Here is a 14382-nt window from a genome sequence, read left to right on the forward strand (position 1 = left end):
CAATCAGCGTTGTGGACTCAAAGAAAACACCAACAATGGGTTATGTGAAGTTGGAGCAAAAAGTAGAAAGTTTTGCATTTCAAACACGACTCATCACCTTATTTTTTCAGGCATGTAGATTTTGATTATCCGCATACGATTGCCGAAAATAGTTTATCCATATTTGTTCGCGTTCTGTGCTTGGTTTGACCGGGTAAATACGACCTTGCCATGCTCGCACAACATAGCCTGTCTTTGAAAGAATGATTACACAATCACTTGTTCGCCTTCGACTCTTGCTAAATGTTACAACAGTACGGTTATATCAATAAAAACATCTACGTGTCAATTAATCAGTAAGTGTATTTATCCAAGTGTATGGCCATGATCTTGTAATCCATGTTTGAGGTTCAATCACAAACTTGCAGCCAATACATTGCAAGACTATATTCTTCCAGGTGATCTTCAATGCTGTTATTCCCGACCATGATGCTGAAGTTTTCAACCCTCCAGCATCCCCAACCCACAACCAGACAGCCCTGGACACCATCATGGACATCGGGGTGGGTGGATTGAGAAGATGGGATGCAGTGTACTTCATCCATGTTGCAGAACATGGTTACATCTATGAGAACGCTGTTGCTTTCTTCCCCCTGTACCCATTCATTGTGGGGAAAATTGCCGATGTTGTCTACTGCTTCTCATTTGCAGGCCAAATCATGTCCAAGTTAAACCTCTGCTTAATCATTGGAGTAGCACTGAATGTCTACTTCTTCACTAAGGCAGCATCTACACTGTTCCACTTGGGAGTCCAGGTTCTCAAAGATGAGAAATTAGCATACAAGGCAGCTCTGTTGTTTTGCATTACCCCAGCCAGCATTTTCTTGACAGCACCTTACTCAGAATGTCTTTTTAGCTACCTTTTCTTCACTGGTCTCCTGGCTTTTGCCAGTGGTGATACAATGAAGGCTGCATTTTGGTTTGGACTAAGTGCATCTACAAGATCAAATGGCCTGTTAGCAATTGGGTTCATTTTGTTCAGGAGAGTTAAGGGATTTATGTCCAGTATACAACAAGTAACAAAAGCTAGATTTGAGACTGTGACAGAAAAGGGAATGATGGTGATGTCAATGACAAATCTGTACCTGACTCCAGTCATTGCTGCGATTGTGCTCTGTGTTGGCCCATTCTGTTTGTATCAATATTACATTTACAGAATTTTCTGTTTGTCAAATGATGCTGACTTACCACAGCATCTTATTCGCTATGGTCGCTCCCAGAAGTACCATTTAGCTGGTGATACTCCATCACCATGGTGTTCACAGTTACTTCCATTGTCTTACAACTACATCCAGAAGCAGCACTGGGGTGTAGGCTTTCTCCAGTACTACGAGTTGAAGCAGGCCCCAAACTTCTTGCTGGCTGCACCAATGTTGCTGCTGAGTGTGTGTGCCTGCATATACTACTACAGGCTCAACACATATTGCTGCCACAGACTCGGCATGGTGCAGGAAGGGCAGACAGACAAGAAGACAGATCTACAGAAAGGAAACTTTGGCTTTAAGAACATCAGACTTTTCATCTATGTTGGGCATCTGCTGTTCATCACAGTCTTTGGGATTTTCTTTGTGCACATTCAGGTAAGGTTTTGCAAGAATCATTAACTGATTCTTACATAGTATACATACACAGTCCTTTGCATGGAGAAATATTGTCATCCTGATCAAAATACAACATGAAGCAATATCAAGGTATTATTAACCATGTGAAACTATTGATCTATGTTCGTTACCTTGTTTACATCTTCAAGTTGTTAAACATGAAGCAGAGTAATGTATTGCCACTTCAGGAATGATATTGTATTTCAAAGTAGCAGCCAAGTACAGCCAAATTTGGAAAATGGTTTTTTTACCCATTGGGAATTTTTTGCCAGCTTCGTATGTTCATATATTGGAATGTTCTTACATTACATAAACTGTAATAATACACATAATACAGGGAAGAGTCATAATAGTTCTGGGTGTAATGAGGACCTTTTACAACACCGAGAGAGAGTCTTCAATTCAGTGGGATGCATGCCTTCCACCATTGTTGGCACAAGTGTATGGACTATGTAGGGGCGCAAGTAAAGAAACAGTTAGAAACAAACTTTGTCATAGAGGGCAATCATAGACTCAGAACCTGACATGCAAATTTATGTATCATACATATTAAGTCTGTATTTATTACAAAATGGCAGACTAAGGCTGAATATAAGCTTAAGTGTAACACTGAGAGTGCTTACATACATCCCTGACATTTCACATCACTGCATGGATATTAACTACTTTCATTTGTTTGTTATTATTTTTCACAGTCTATCTTTGGACATAAATTCCTTGAATATTTGTGTCGCAGGTTATGACCCGTCTCGTTGCCTCAACCTCCCCTGTGATCTACTGGTTTGCTGCTCAGCTCATCACGGACAAGACCTATCAGAACTACACCAACAAGTACAACATTTTCTCATCGCAAAGAGTCCAACGCATTGAGACAGGGGCAAACCTGCAGCAGGTCCAGAAGGGGAACCTGCTCATTGACCAGATCTCAGAATTCTGGAACCAGAACACCTACACCAAACTCGTGCTTGTTTACTTCATCAGTTACTTTGTAGTAGGGACAGCAGCTTTTGCTAACTTCCTCCCCTGGACATAACTACTCGGTTAATCCATTATAGAATAATACTATTACTTCACTGCCATGATAGCCTGACATCACCAACAATAGCCTTAAGTACTGTTAGAGTTATATGTTATGTTGTCTTAGTTTGCTCTAGCTTTGGTTGTGATTTTGGCTGTTTTGAGATATTGACCTTGTGCTGGTTGAATGTACAGTTAAGCTGCAGCACCAGTAACTATATATAACATCGCTATTCAAAAACCTTAAAAGGAAGTTCTGGTACTTTTCATGATTTTGATTCAGTACCATTATATGTTATTCCAGGACCTGTTCCAGTTTGTAAGGATGGCATTTTTGGCTGGGAAAGATACTAGACAGATGAGTAATTTCTCCAGGTGTAATATGAAAGCCAAAGGACCAGTTGTTAAGCATATTTAAAATGATGCTTTGTTAAGAGTAAAGTTTTGAATATGTTATCATGGTTTTGTCGCTGGGAATTACATGATTAGGATTGTTTCAAGATGTGTTTCAAGCACAGAGGTAACAAGACATCTTTGTCCAATTCAGACTACACTTGAACTTCCAGACAGATATTCCCAATCTGTTTCATCCCTAGTGTTTTGAGGTACTGATTGAAGCACTGTGTACTCTTGGTAACACTGCACAACAATGTGTTCGTTGCAGGAATGGATTTAATACATACATTGTACCAGCAACCCTGTTGATATTCAGTGTTCTGGTATTTTGACATTTGTTTATGTCTTACATGTCCATCATTCAAAAGGCAGCAAATATTTTAATTGTTTCATTTATAGATGTTCATAAGGTTATGTTCCTCATGTCTATGTTTTACAGGCAACATCTTGGAATATGTTAATGTATATACATATCTTATGTTGGCTAACAGGTATGTCATATAACCATAGTAACACTTCAAGGTAGTCATTGTCCAAGGAACATGTATCTCTCACATTGAGGTTTCTGTGTAATATTCATGCATAAATAATATGTTCAGGACTACATTTTTAATGACCATTGGTATCATATTTATTCATCTGTCCACATGACATTTTCTTATTGGTGAATCCACATGTGACAAGCAGTGTAATCAATGCATAAGAACACTGTACTGTTTGTGTGTGATCACCACAGTATTTGAGACTGTATCATCCACACACTACCTCACTTTGTCTCACGCTGGCAGTTAAAATTGACTATTGTCCTTTTAAGATTGTCCTACCAGTTGGAGTGGAGAGATTTACTGAAGAAATAAGATACAAGAATGTTTCATGTATTTTAATTTTGAGGTCACCATTTGCAAATTAGTTTTCATACATCAGTGTATTTTTTATGTTTCTGTATCTGCTACGTTTGTTGTTAATGGCCACATTTGCCATCAGTTATTAGATGGGTAGTTGTGTAATGTGTAGCCATTTTATATTACTATATTAAACATCAGTTAGGGCTGGTTTGCAGTCTTTTTTGAAATGCTATGATTTATGAGCTTACTGTACCTTTAAGGTACCATTAATATTTTTTTTATAGAATACAAATAGTTCCAAGAATATAGTTGATTGTTGTTTTCCTATTAAAGCAGAGATTTTGTAAGTTGATATGTTAACACAGCTTTGAAGTTTTCAGTTTATATCAGATGCGAGTGAGTTGGTTTTTATGCTGTTAGCAATAGTCATGCAATATAATGACAGAAATGGGTTTCAGACAAGCCAACACTTTGGCTCTTGGACTGCCTACACCAGCACTCATATCACAAGTTTATTACAAAAGGATTACACTAAGCTGGCCTTGGTAAGAGACATTCAGTGAAATACCCAAACACAGGTATGGTGTTAACAAATCAAGGATCCTGCTTGTTTCAGCTAAAACTAGTAACAGACATATAGAGAATCTTACCCAATCTGCTGATATCAGTTATATCAACACAAGTTGATAAAGTTACAAATATTCAAGGTTTGCTGAGGATATATTTGTTACTTTAATTGAGTGTTAATATAATTGATATCATTAGCCACCAGGGTGAAATTCTATTTATCACAAAGAAAAATGTACTTCTCTAAACACTGTACTACCACTAGACATACAGTGCAGCGATGTCTTAGCATTGTACAAAATCTTCTATAAAAACGACATCTCCTAGGAGATATATCACACAAGCAATATCTCCTTTCAAACATTTTTGGATGATAAATCTCTATTCAGTACATTGCCCACTATTCCATTATGCAGTTAAAAATCTCACACCTGTTGCCTCTCAAATTCTTCTAAACATGTTTTGAGACCTTTATGGTCTCATTTTCTGAGGTGAAATGGGGTTTTACACCATGCTCGTATAACTTCATGCATGCATGCGGCTGTATAGTGCCAGCTGACAGATACTATTCAGAAGTTGAAACAAGGTTTCTCTTCTCGGACACCTCTGGAAGCTCCAGGTAAAAGGCTGCATTTGTCAGTGTTATTGGGAGAATGTGGCAGGGGTACCAAACAAATTTAACTGTTGCATATTGCTCTACAACAAGTAGGAGAGGTATCAAACACTTTTATCTGCTTGACATAAAAAGAGTTTGAAGACTGCTGCTGTGGGCTTAACATCCAGCAGTTTGTCCACCATGACACTTCTGCTACTGTGCAGCATTTGAATCAGTGCTAGTAACCTTTCCTCTGCCAACAACAGATATCCGGTTTCTCCTTGTTTGATTGCTTCCACAAATGATAGACTGTTGCAGTGTTTTAATATCTCTAGAATCAGCTTGAAATACTGTTCCAAATGAACCCTATTACACAAGGTCTTTTGGGGCTCCTGAATGATCTAATTTTGAATGTAATCTCACACCCCAAGAAAACTGAAATGCTATGACCAAAAACAGAATTCCAATATTCACATGCTTCTAGTTGACTGGTGAGGTGTTGCTCTGATGTTATTAAAACCAAATTGCACTTCCCGTTCATAATCCTCCGAGAAAGTGGATTTAATTTTACCTGCTCTTTGCCAGTACCAGCTTTTCTGAAAATTGGAAGCATTATTCCACCCAAAGAAGACACCAACAGTTCAAAGTTCAAAACTGACAGTTGAGAAGCAGTTATTATTGATCACAATATTAACATGTTTGAAACAACAAGACAAAGATAAACATTGTAACAGATTTATTCTAGTACATGGGGTCATGTGCAATGATTCAGTTTCTTCAGGAATAGCACAACCGCACACTGTAACAACACAGTGATTAAAATCTCAACTATGTTACAATCCAATACAAGGTTTCCTGGCATTAAGTGATAATTCATTTTACAATTAACATGTTCTCATAAACATCCCTATGGCTACCTACCACAGGCCCTGGCTGAACCCTGAGAACACATGACAGGCAAAGAACACATAAACACTTCACCACTGTGGCAATTTACTTGATAAGTTATCATGATGATAAATGGTTTGTACAGACTGGCGACACAAGGGAGCTAGGTATCACTCACACAGGTGTCTGGAAGATTATATACAAAAGATTACCAAAACTGGCATGTTGAGAAGTGGTTGATTGATTAGAGCATCACAAATCTTGTTGGCTTATCACAGTCCCATGCAATAAAGAAGGAAAAAGACATGTCAGAGATGACTATGCACTTACATGGCTAAAAGGGCTATCTAGATGTGTTCCATAAACCTGGACTGCAAGGGGCCTAAGTATGTTATGTTTGTATGCAATTGAATGGATGCATGGCACAGAATGTGTAATATTTGGACACAAATATTGACTGGGACATACAAAGAAAAAATACCCCCTATTGGTGGAAGACAATGTACAAATGTATAGACCAGTTACTTTTGCATACAAATCTGTGAAAGAAACAGGCTCCTACTAGAAAGTACAAAGTATAACACAAAACCTTTGTAAAAGAACTCATACCAAAACAAAAAAACCTCAAAAATATTTTTTCTCTTTTCTCACATGTTGATAAGAATTTGTAAGCTGTTGTGTACAAATCACCCAAATAGCCCAGCACTTTCTGTTCTGCACATGTGACTAAAGCCGTGTGAGCAGTTAACTGGCAAATGACATTACTCTGCAATGATAACCACCCAGAACCACATTGAGATTCCTGTGTGATAAGCAAGCAAGGCTGATTTCCTGGCATAGTGCAGTGTCTCCATGTACCCTGGGCAGAGCAAGCAGATCAAAGTGCTGACTGCTGCAGGAATGCTGCGTGGTGCAACTGGAGCTTGGTCATGATAATAGCGAGTCACTCAGTCAAGGACTGAACACAGAAACCCATGCCTATGAAGCTGCTGATCTGCCTCGAACTGAGCCTGATTTGGTTGTGAGTAGCCTTTCCACCATAGAACGAGCATAACGCAGACGCCCACTTAGTTCTTTCGAGCATCCAAATTTCTCAATGAGATTTAGTCTGTATGTGGTGGTGTCTCTCTTTTCATCAATATATGTCACAGCTGCCATCAGAGGGCACAGAATTATCTTGGTGTGATCCGAGAAAAAGTTGATCTAGAAAAGAGCAAAACAAATATTAATTTTATGAAGCTTTACCTAAAGCATTTGTGTTGACAATACATTTGTGTTACACATGAATATTCTGAACAAGGTAAGCCATTAAGTTGCATTGGGAAAGTGCAGTTTGAGTTTAGTTTTTTGTCACTTTTCATTCAAGCAATATGACAGTAAGGAACACCAGAAAAGGGCTTCACACATTGTACCCTAGTGCCCCTAGTGCAATTTGAAGCGAAAATATAGATCCTAACAACTTTCTCTTTTGGGTTGTTTTTAAGTTGCTAACAATTTGCAATAATCTCAAGCATAAATACAACATGGATTCATCAAGTGAAGAAGAGAAACCAGTGTTAACTTGCGTACAACTGCAACTAGCTGTATGCAATGAAAAATCATTTCAATAAAGTTGTTCTGACACTAACTGTAATGTATCGACAAGTTGTAATACGAGAATGCACCTTCACTTGGCAGCAAAAACAATGATGCATGTCATCAAGATATGAATACAAAGATCAATGCCATCGAGGTATGAACATACAAAAAGGATGTATAACTTCTGGGCAAGACCATGTACAATCAGCAATTTCTTGTTTAGTAATCATCCAGTCCTTGTGTGACCTGGATAACAAGAAACAAGTACTGGTGACATAAAATATGCAAGAAAACCAGTCATACCTGTACAGTTCCATTGCTCAGCTGCAAAACCATGGCACTCCTAGTCCTGAACCATGTTCTTAAGAATGGAAGACGAGCAATCTGGTCTGACTCTCGTGGGGTCATGTTGGCGCCAGCTTTGAGTAGATGCTCATTCATGTAGTTCCTGAAGTACTTGAGCAATGTCACCTTCTTGGTGAGATTCTCTGGGAATGACCTCAGTGTGTGGTAGTGTTCGGTGCCATCTCTCTCAATATACTGTGTGTTCCTTCAAACACAATTTCAGAAACATGTTAATTAGTTTCATTTGAAAGTTTCTTTCTGAAACATTTACGCAGCAATTCAGAAACATCAGTCTTCCAAGAAAGATACTCGCTAGAGTGATAGTAGCTTGATGGAAGCTGGAAGTACTCACTCTCCATTAGCCAGTAGTATCAGTCGAGTTGAGTCGTTGAAGAGAACACCAACACTGTTATCACAAAGCTGGTAGCCAAGGCCATACTTGTCCGAGTAGTCTACCCACTTGCTCACCCAGTAGATAGGGACACATGCAGGGTCAACAGCATCATCTACAAAGAAATCAAACCATCACTTGAAACATGCTCTCATACAGATGTCAGTGACAGTAACAGGATTAATTTTACACAATACACATTTATCCTACATGTGTTCAGATAAATAAGATCTATGACTAGCCGATGTTGGCTTACCATCCTGTATGCAGATCTTCTCGCCTGGCTTTGCTGCCACAACGGCTGACAACTGCCCACATAAGTCAGTCAGCCAATTGTCCTGAGACTCACTCCCTGAAACAACAATTCTCCAATGTCAACATGATGAGACAATAGTGACTGGGAATAACATGTATAGCAGCACTGTAGAAACTATATAGGAATCGGTTGTCCTTCATGACTAGATGTTCGTACCTTTTGTCTGTGCCCTCTCACTCTCTTTCTTCTCAATTTCTCTCTTGGTTGGGTCTGCAGTCTGAGGACGCATATCTGGAAACACAAATGAACCAATATAGGAAAGGGGTTTTGTCTCTTGAATGTCATGGTTAAATGTTAACACTGTCTAGAAGTGTACAGCTAGAAGTTTATGATGACCGACCACCTAAAGCATAATGTCATAGGATCAGGTTTGACCCAATAGGTGAAAATAACATTCAGTATGGTTAGGAGTCAATATAGCACCAGTCTGTGGTGAAAATGTACCTGTGAGTTTCACTTTAAGCCAATGAAAATGAAATAAGTGAATCAAGGTTGAGAATCCTCATAATTCTACCTAATCAACTGAAAATTTAAGCTTGGAATCTTATTCAACTTATAATAGTTGTTTAACAAACGATCAGTTTTAAATCGCTTACCAGTCTATAATTGTTTTATTATGTAATTGTAAACCAAAAGTCACTGTGTTCTGTAATCTGATTGGTTGAAAAACATGATCAAATGGTATTAGATTCCTGGAAACTGCAAGACTATTCACTGTGTATTGACACGTAGAAACATCGCAAACAATCGTTTTGTTGTGTCATCATTCAAATCATATTGTGACGCAAAGTTAGAATGACATCACAAATGAGTTACTCCAGATGCTACCATGGGAACCAGCTGAAACGGCCAGTTGATGACACTTCACTGCTGTACTCATACTTGATGTAAACGAGTGCAGACAATAAAACCCTTTGGTTTACTTTTTTGTTTACAATGTCGATAAACATCATGTGTTGGCCAATTTCTGGGTGTTATTGAGTATTTGAAGCACAGAAATGCATTTGGAACCGACGGTGTCAGTGGTGACTGTAACTTACTTCAGTCTAACTGAGCATTCTGGGGTTACCCGTTATGTGTAAGAGGATATCCAGAAATGCATGTTTACTCTTAAAAATCAGACAAAACAGCTGCTGAAAACAACAGATCAGACTTTGGATGGGGACGGACTGTCAATTCAACTGGCATGAAATGCATGCGCTGCCTACAGTCACAAAGATATGTGTGTTGAATATGTCATGCTGTATACTCCCAACCTTATTTCCCCTATGGGATTATCAATTATCTTAGCTGATATCTCTATTCCCCAAGCCCGACCCCAACCATTGCCTGCAACACCATGTTATGGTTTTGCTATTGACACAACCTCTCCTGTTTCTTTTCATAGAAACCGTGAGACTTAATGGTAGCTACATCCTTTATGCTTTTTTAAGTCTGTTCTCATATATAATGAAGCCAAGTCTAATTTCAAAGTGGGCATTTAAAAAGTGTCTTTTGTAATATGATATCATTGCACACTAATTTGCATAGAACCATGGTCTGTCCCAAATAAGATGGACTTCTAAAACATCTGCATTGCTCATTTCTGCACTAATCTCTCCCAGCAAAGTCCCTTTTTCATCCTTCTCAACCCCCTACCACTGGAACTGTAGTCATTTTGAACTTAATTAAACAGATATTTCATGTTTTAATGCATCAACAATATAAATTGTAGAGATAAATGTGAAGAAAACACACACTAAAAAAAACAGCTTTTTTTCTATTTCCAACAATACTATAGTTGGGAGAGTGAAATAAATGCACATACAGTATGTGATAAGCGTTAACTTAGACCAACCTTCCTTGTTATCAGTGTTTCCTTTAACATGCATACCCCCCTTGTAATACAAACCAATATTAGCGGTTTGAAACTATGATAATTTGTTAAACAGCTTTTGGACAAGTCGAGTTGAAGTCAGATATATAAAGTTTCAAGTGGCAAGGTACAATTAGGAGGATTCGCAATCTTCATTTCACTTTATTTGATTTACTTTTTTGTTTAAGTGAAATTCATTGGTATGTTTTCACTGCAAACAGACTATAGATGGCAAGTTCACATTATATTGGCAAATCAGTAAAACAGTCTTACCATTGATCTCCAAGAGAGGTTTGCGATGAAGACCTTCAGACTTGTAAAGCGTGTCAAATCGAGGAGCCATAGTGAGGCAACTGGTGGGCAGATTGCTAGGGAGGTAGCCTGGAACACAATAGTGCAGCATGGATACAGTACAGTATCATACATACAGTATTTATACAATTGGGGGATATTCCACAGGGGCTTGTATTACTGAGAAACAGAAAGACATGTAGACCCTACCTTAGTACCATATAAAGTGAAGGGATGTAATGATGAAACCAGCCCCTCCTGAAAGTTACATTTCACCATGTAAAATATTTTTAAGGTCATGCCAAGGCCTACATATTGAAAGCTAGATGATTTTCCTACAAAATGAGCTGTAAAATGATCGAAGTCAGAATATAATTTCAAAAGTTACACAAAACAACTCATCGAAAACAGCTGCCTCCACAATTCCATGCCAAAATCAACAAATCACACCCAAGACAGCGATAAACTCACCTTCTAAATTTGTCTATTAATTATGGGAAGAAGGTAGACAGCACCTAAAAAGGGCCCTAGTCGACCTGGCAGCAGCGCTCAATGCATATAAAAACTTACTGCAACATCTACAACTCATTTCCTCGACACTGAAGAAGGGGTGGTTTCATCATTACATCCCTCTCCCTTTGCATAGTACTAGGGTAGGGTCTGTACACCTACATGCCTTTCTAACACTAACAGAGTTAACAGTTAGCCTTACTGTTCAGTTCAGCTCAACCTGATGAGGGGGCTAGGATAAGCCCCGAAACGTCGTGAAAATAAATTCAAGAAGTTGCTATCCACAAAAATTGTCCTGTATTTCTAACACTGTTTCTAAGTCCCAGTAGTTATCTCTTTACCAAGAATGACCACTTACTGAATTAGTTTTATTTCCTATTAAAGTCAACCTGCAGAAAGATCCCAACCTGTTATTGCTGGAAGACATACCTGAAGAGAAGAACTCTTCCTCCATGATCTGGTCAATGGAGGGTCTGTCTGTAGGATCAGCCTTCAGCATTTTCGCAATCAGATTCCTCGCAGGGAGACTCACGCGGGATGGGATGTTGTATTCATTCTTCTTGATTTTCATGTATGTATCCCTTAGACATGAGGTCTCAAATGGCGGCTTGCCGACCAGTAACGTGTACCTAGGATTAAAATATACCAAACAACAGTCTAAGTAAACTCATCCTCAGTACTTTTCGTTACACTCCACCACTGAGTCTAAAAATGGGAGGTCACGTCAGGTAACCTTTGAGATTGACCAATAAGAACACAGCTTACCAGACCGCGAAAGTGCACATTCACACATCCCTTTTTAACTTTTTATATCGAAAAGGTTCGTACCCGAACGATTCCGAATGCTATTTAGCGTACGATCGCTTCCGGGTGATGCACACGGCGTACGTACAGTCATGACAACGGTGAGTAAACAGTCGCTGAAAATAGTGTTTTTGACAATATTCAAGGATGTTATCTTGCGCAAATATTAGCTAATGGTAACCATGCCAACAGAAACCCTAAAGCGTATATACTGCAGGTCAAATCACTGTGTTATATGCTGATTTGTGTTTGTGGAGAGACCTGTGTCGGTGACCTGAATATTTTGAAATTCCCTCCTATCCCTAAATAGTAGCCGTTGTCTGATTGGTTAAATCTATTTAACCGTCTCGCATTTGATTGCACTCTCATTGGTTGCTCAAATGTTACCTGACGTGACCTTGTACTAGGTTTTGTTAAACTCAGTGGTGGAGTGAAACGAAATACACTGAGACTTAAGTTTACTTGGACTGACCAAACAAAGACCTCCATGACAAACCTTGCTGACAGGATAAGATTGAATGAAAATGAATGTGACTGTTAAGCATAGGTTTTGGGTATAAGAAACCAGAGAAATTTAAACTGCAAAATAAAAGTATTCTAAAGCTTTAACCCTCTAAACTAAAAGCTTGAACTGAAGATGTACAATTTGCAAAGGGGAGTTGTAAATGCTATGAAACTATTAATGACTAATGGTAAACAATAGCACATAAATTGATTATGTTGATGTACTCACAGAATACAGCCTAGCGACCAGATGTCCACCTCAAAACTGTGGCCTTTCTTACACAGAACTTCGGGGGCAATGTAGTTAGGTGTGCCACAGAGCGTTCTGCAATAAAGACAACATATTAGTTAACATCATTTAAGACAGACATGAATCATAATTACACCTATCAGTTACAAGATAAACACCTGCTGTTAAGATGATAGCTACGGTGGGTAGCAGTGCCGTGTTTCACAAAGCTACGATGGCACGACAGTTGTACCTCCTATGACTTATGACAGCCATAATGCTGCAATGCTTTGTGAAATGGGGCCCAGACTACTAGGGTTTGTTTAGCTCTGGTATTTTATGCAAAGTCTGCTGCAAATCTGCACATATAACTATGAGCATGGAAATTCATTCATGCTATTGTTTGACATTTTTTACGCATCAGCTGCTTCACGGTTCTGAACTGATATCTCCATGTTAGCATGTAGAATTAATCTACACTTGTTTGAAAACAAACGTCTATGGTAAACATGCATAAAGTGAGTGAGTGAGTGAGTGAGTTTAGTTTTACGTCGCACTTAGCAATATTCCAGCTATATGGCGACGGTCTGTAAATAATCGAGTCTGGACCAGACAATCCAGTGATCAACAACATGAGCATCGATCTGCGCAATTGGGAACCGATGACATGTGTCAACCAAGTCAGCTAGTCTGACCACCCGATCCCGTTAGTCGTCTCTTACGACAAGCATAGTCACCTTTTATGGCAAGCATGGGTTGCTGAAGGCCTATTCTACCCCGGGACCTTCACGGGTCACATGCATAAAGACTAACTATACAAATAAGTGTGAGGGCTAATGACTTCCATATTAAGATCATCCATAATATATTGTATTTTTTTTTTAAGCTAATATTAAATGGCTTTCCAAGTGATGCCTCTTGCCTTGGATTTAACATGATTTATTCTCTGGTTCACCAACTACTAAAAAAAAACATCACTTTTTTTTTATTTCCAATTCAGTTTCTTATTTCGGATATGTATGACATTATGCATTGTGTTACTTTAAAGTGATGATTAATAACAATAATAATAATATATCATGAACATAAATTTCCTTGAGTATTCAACTTCAAGAAATATTCAGTCATGACTTTTCAATTACTGAAGCTTTCTAAGAATTAAACAAGTTTTCAGAACCTGACAACTTCCAGGATATGGAAGTGTTCCAAACTTTAAAACAGTAGTTGCAAAATCGTTTGTGTTCAATTATGAGAAAATGTGATCAACTGCTTGGTCCTTTGGTCACTCTTACCCATTTTGGATTGTTTGTTATTCGGAACACCACTAGTTAACACAAGCAATGAAAATTAATTGGATCAAAACAAAGATTGAGATAAGTTAAAGCCAGTTGACGCAAACAATGAGGATCAGGAGAGGCGAACACAGAAGTGAAATACAGCAAATCTTTCTATAAAGTGATTATAAAGGCTGGTGTGGTGCAACTTTTGCGATGATCCAGGCACTGGGGAGGTATACACTTTGATCTCTATTGACATGACCTCTCGGGATAAAGTTGATTTCTCCAAATATTTGGAGTGGGTAGAGGTGTTAATTATGTGCTCTGAAACGGC

At 38.6% G+C, this 14382-nt stretch overlaps 2 protein-coding genes across 3 annotated transcripts in view; one reads left to right on the top strand and one right to left on the bottom strand.

Moving 5' to 3' along the window:
- The first annotated feature begins 7 nt into the window (after nt 1-7).
- Nucleotides 8-4199, top strand: LOC137261006 (GPI mannosyltransferase 2-like). Of its 2 annotated transcripts, none has more exons than XM_067798617.1 (3): nt 8-110; nt 438-1619; nt 2377-4199. In XM_067798617.1, exons 1-3 carry the CDS (start codon nt 36-38, stop codon nt 2671-2673), a joined length of 1554 nt encoding a protein of 517 aa, XP_067654718.1. In that variant the 5' UTR covers nt 8-35; the 3' UTR covers nt 2674-4199. The 2 variants fall into 2 exon arrangements, with proteins under 2 accessions (XP_067654718.1, XP_067654719.1); XM_067798618.1 differs by having other exon boundaries at nt 25-97; nt 425-1619.
- A 1580-nt stretch (nt 4200-5779) lies between these two features.
- The window catches only part of LOC137261043 (synaptojanin-2-like), a 56869-nt gene continuing 48266 nt past the window's right edge, over nt 5780-14382 (bottom strand). Inside the window, exons 28-35 of the mRNA XM_067798704.1 lie at nt 12772-12867; nt 11664-11863; nt 10707-10814; nt 8735-8809; nt 8519-8614; nt 8224-8377; nt 7830-8076; nt 5780-7151 (exon numbers count right to left, since the gene is read on the bottom strand). Coding sequence (XP_067654805.1) covers nt 6927-7151; nt 7830-8076; nt 8224-8377; nt 8519-8614; nt 8735-8809; nt 10707-10814; nt 11664-11863; nt 12772-12867 — 1201 coding nt within the window. The 3' untranslated portion in view covers nt 5780-6926. The remainder of the gene's footprint in view (nt 7152-7829; nt 8077-8223; nt 8378-8518; nt 8615-8734; nt 8810-10706; nt 10815-11663; nt 11864-12771; nt 12868-14382) is intronic.

This window comes from Haliotis asinina, chromosome 14 (genome assembly GCF_037392515.1).
Source record: "Haliotis asinina isolate JCU_RB_2024 chromosome 14, JCU_Hal_asi_v2, whole genome shotgun sequence".
NCBI lineage: Eukaryota > Metazoa > Mollusca > Gastropoda > Lepetellida > Haliotidae > Haliotis > Haliotis asinina.